Consider the following 5000-nt stretch of genomic DNA (forward strand, 5'->3'; position numbering starts at 1 on the left):
AGAATCACACGCATGCTCACACAAACACACAAACACACTTTTTAATTCAAACACTATGTGTGTCGAGCTGTGCTTTGGTGTTCCCCCTGGCCAGGACTAAAGTTATCCAAAGATGTTTTGGTCCATTCTCTTTATGTGTTGAATCCACTCAGGATTCATGCTGTTTTTTCGTGCTGGTTTTGCTCCCCTACACCCTGTATGCTACAAACAACAATGACTAAGAACAGCATTTATACATCTGTCTGTATAAGGTGTGAAATGGTTTGGTTGATATTTTCAGTGAAGTGATAGTATCTGATATTAACTGAAATTTGATTAAAACAATCAGCTGAATCAGCAGTAATTCAAGTAGCTGCTAGTTACTCAAATAACTGGCATGAACGGAGGGAATGGAAGACAGAGTGTGGAGGTGAAATGGTGTCTCTGAGATGTTTTTGTGGAAACAGACAAGAAACAAATAAATATTTCAGCAATGTTTTTCCACCACTCTCTCGCCTCAACCTTGGGAAAGAGGAACTGGAAGCTGTTAGGAAACGTTAACCTGGGGAAGAGGTTAGGAACATCCTAGTTCCCTAGAATGAGGGCGCATGTGAGCTAGGCAGGACAAATACAGAGAGAGAGATGGTAAAATAGAGAGGGAGGTAGTAAAAGTCAGATTTCACGGAGAGTGAGAGAGATACAGTTAAATACATAAAGAGAGATAGTTAAATATAAAGGCAGGAAAAAAACACAAAGAAATAGAGAAATGGTATAAGATAAAGAGAGAGAGATTGTAAAAGAAAGGTCAAATACAAACCACAAAGAAATAGAGAAATCGTAAACGATAAAGAGAGAGAGAGAGATTGTAAAAGAAAGTGAAGTATAAACCACAAAGAAATAGAGAAATGGTAAAAGATAAAGAGGAAGAGCACGATAGTAAAAGAAAATGAACGAGCAGTCCAACCCGGATTGACAGAGCGACTTTGCAGCAGACCCATAAACACATCTCAGTCTCCTTCACTCCTTAGCGACAATGGCGGCGGCTAGCGCTTACCTGGCGCAGGTTCCGAGTGACGCGCACGTCGTGCCAGGCGTTGTCGTTGAACTTGCCGTTGACGGGCTCCACCAGCGCCTCGAAGGCCCCGGAGCCCAGATTGATGACCAGCCACACGGCGCCGCTCTTCAGCGACAGGTTGACGTAGTCGGCCGACTTGCCCGTGTGCAGCATGAGGCCGTTGCGCTGCTGTGTGCGGAAGGAGAGCGTGATCTCGTCCGTGCTGCTCTGGATGGGCGTCAGGGACAGGTCGTAGCAGAAGAACTCGTTGCCCTTGAAGGTGGCCACCGACTCCTCCTTGCCTGGGGGGGAGCGGAGACAAGGGGGGGAGGAGGTTAGCATCTGGGGCTCAGAGCCGTAGGCAGGGTTTGAAATACAAATATCGAAAGTAACAAGTCTCATGTGAAATAAGCATTTACTCATCTAAGTTCTCAACCGCTTATTTTGTATACAGTTGTGAATCATTTCTTTATCTCTAGAAAAATGGCTGTGGGCATGCTGGAACTGATGGTGGATTCAGATGCACAGATGAGACGTTCGCATAAACTTATGCAGCGGATCGCTGTCTTGTCGTAGCGACGTACATTGAGTACAGAGAGTGGGCCCAGTAGGGGAATCAAACACCTAACCCTAGCAGTGTTGCTAGGGTTGTTCACGATGCCCTAACAATTGAGATACACAGGTCAGTGTAGTAGACTGACGAGTCAGAGAGGGCGGGATAAACTATTAAATAAAACCTTTAAAAGAGCCCAATAACTGACAAGTCCTGACAAGGAAAAGAGACATGGGGGACATTTTATTCCAAAGGAAAAGGAAAACTCAAAATAGATGCAGAGAAAGCAGACATCTTAGTTATGGGGGGGGGGGGGGGGGTTTGCTGCCAGTCAACCCAACTTTCCCCAACCCCTGCCAAAACCACCACCCAACATCCAACGCCCCCATACTAGTGTCAAACACCGGACTAAACAGCGCTGGGAGATTGAAGAGGCTTGTGGTCATGGCTGTCACGCAACCAACGGCCGACTCCGTCTGACCATGATGTCATTTCAAATCCTAAAACCCTCCCTCAGGGGAAAAAACACACACAACACACAACAAACAGAGCACAATCCTGTCTGTGTTGTCGGATTGGAAGCTAAACTATGCTGGAGAAGGACGTTTGTTGTTCCTTGCCAACGGCGGGAAAATAAATGTCAACGGCAGAGGAAAAACTGCAGAGGATGCAGAACGGAGACGGCCACAATGGGAGGGCTGTGATAATTAATTAAATGCCTGGACGCTAACGCGCCATACCCAACGAATCAGTCGACAGCTCTCTCTGGTCGCCGACGCCCCAACAATTTGCTCGTTTAGCGCCGTGGCAGCGCGGCCGTAGCTAACGGCTAAGAGCTCCCAGGGGAGGGGTCTAACGAGGGGAGAGGAGGAGGAGGAGGATGAGGAGGAAGTGGTGTTCTCCGGGGCTAACTCACACACTACATCAGCCTACCTTTTAACATCAACCTCTGTTTGCTGAAAAGTAGATGCCAGGCACGAGACCAGCTAACCCTAACCCTAACCTGAATCCAACACTGTTGCAATGCATGCTGGGAACCGAGGGAGAGTTGATTGTCACCCTATCAACTCAACACCTCTCTATGCAGTCTTTTGTGTGGAAAACTTTTTTTTCTGTGTGGAATTTCCTTGGGGATCGAGGTTTGTTACCAATTAATAACTACCACCTTATCTATACCTTTCCATCCATCCATCTTTCCATCCATCAACACCCGACCCAGTCCTTTCCGCCATCTCTCGGGACTCTAGGCCGAAATCCTCTACAACCGCTCCGTGATGAGATTAAAAGGCTGGGCCCACACCATGTATAAGAGGGGATGGTCGGAGGTGGAGAGAGGAAGGGTTGGGGCTGGGTTTGGCGAGGTGGAGTGGCGCTTCATCACCAAAAGCTTTCCATTATGGCAAAGACGGGGAAATGTCTGTCCCGGCTTTGTTGGGATTTCCCAGGAGGGAGGGGGGGGGGGGGGATGTGAGGCCATGGCAGAGAGGGAAGAGACGGAGGAGGAGAGGGGAGGAGTCAGGCACGGTTGTTGGGTGTGGCGGATTGGAAAGATTAAAGGACAAATCGCGAGGCCTAGCAAGCTGAGTTGAGAGCCAGGGTGGAGGGTTAGAGGGGTGCTTGATGGATGACATGGCAGGGTTTCTGGTTGATCTATGGTGCAGAGTGGGCTGTGTGTGTGTGTGTGTGTGTGTGGATGCGTCGGGGGCATGTTAGTGTTGATGACGTACATTGGATTGAAGTATTTCTGCAGAAAAGATAACTGACCAAAAGTGTGAGTCACTTTTCAAGTCTTTTCAAGTCTGTGTCTGAAAACCTTGTGTTTGCCTTGGTTTGTTTGACGTCCACATTAAGGCCTTCATGAAGACCATTGAAACAGCCATAAAGATCTAAACTTATAATACCAGTGGTGACGGAGACACAATGAAGGTTGCGTCCGTTCCTCGCACCCACAGGGCGTTTGTTATTCTAGTTCTGTCTGAGGTCGCTAACAGTAACACTACCCGTGCCATGACGCACACACACAAACACACAAAAACGCATTCCTTTGTGCTGCGTGCAACACAAGTGCACATGTGCATGACAGGGGAAGAAATAATGACTGCAGTCCACGGTGCCTCTCCACCAGCCTTATGGGGACAGCGACTGGGACAAACACAATCAGTGAGCCTAAGACCATGTGAACGCTTTAGCATGATGAGGGAAGGAAGGCAGGGAGAGTATGATAAAGACAGAGGAGGAAGAGAGTGAAAGGAGTCAGACAAAGGGAGCAATAAAGAGCTAGTGCATAAAGAAAGGCGAGAGTTTGTTAAGGAGAGAAAGAGAGCAACACAGAACTAAAGTGTGAGGGGAGGCGAGAGATGTTAGGACATGACAAAAATAATGAGACTGCGGGAAGTTTTAATGAAGAGAAAGAGGAGGTAGATGACGAAGGAAGAGAAAGGAAGAAAAACAATGGGAAGGGTTGAAGAAAGGAGAGGAGAAGAGATGGTTTAATAAAGACAGCAACAACGACAGCTGGATGACTACTGAGAGAATGAAAGGGAGAAAAACAGAATGACGGTTAAATGCTTACAGAAAGATAGAAGGAGCAGAGAGTGAGAGATCGTTAGATCCGGACGGAACAGAGGGAGAGAACAGAGAGCAAGAAGCCTAGCTAGCAGGCGCTCGAGAGGCTGGTGTAGTTGGAACTAATGCGTGGTAAATGGACCACAGCGAGCCCTTTCAATGATGTATTAGGGACGGAACCACCGACCCACCGCCCCTCTGACACCACCACCAGACTGACAACACCACCACATTGACACCACCACCACACTGACAACACCACTACACTGACACCACCACCACACTGACACCACCACTATACTGACACCACCACCACACTGACACCACCACTATACTGACAGCACCACCACACTGACAACACCACTATACTGACACCACCACCACACTGACAACACCACCACACTGACACCAACAACCCACCACCACTACGCAGACAACTTCTCCAACCATGACACCCCAACCAACAACACCAACCACCCCTCCACCACCCCTTCCAAAACTACAATTTCCGACCCGTCCTCCATCTACCGCCACCGCCACCCACCCCTCCATCACCGCCATACACAACATCAACTCCTCTCCATCCGGAGCACGGACCTAGCAGTAAGCAACAAACAGCGTGGGCTAACTTCCACAAGCACAGCACTTTCAGAGAGACAAGATATGAACACGCACGCACGCACGCACACACACACACACACACACACACACACACACACACACACACACACACACACACACACACACACACACACACACACACACACACACACACACACACACACACACTCACACACACACAGGCATCTACCTACACCAAAGAGAACAGACATTTTCACACACACTCAA

The 5000-nt window shown here is 48.4% G+C and overlaps 1 protein-coding gene across 1 annotated transcript in view; it reads right to left on the reverse strand.

The window, feature by feature from the left end:
- Positions 1–5000, reverse strand: part of nrxn2b (neurexin 2b) — a 611205-nt gene that overhangs the window by 371664 nt on the left and 234541 nt on the right. Inside the window, 1 exon segment of the mRNA XM_030338327.1 lies at positions 1034–1335. Within this exon segment, the coding sequence (XP_030194187.1) occupies positions 1034–1335 (302 nt within the window).

The sequence above is a fragment of the Gadus morhua genome, chromosome 17 (genome assembly GCF_902167405.1).
Source record: "Gadus morhua chromosome 17, gadMor3.0, whole genome shotgun sequence".
Taxonomy (NCBI): domain Eukaryota; kingdom Metazoa; phylum Chordata; class Actinopteri; order Gadiformes; family Gadidae; genus Gadus; species Gadus morhua.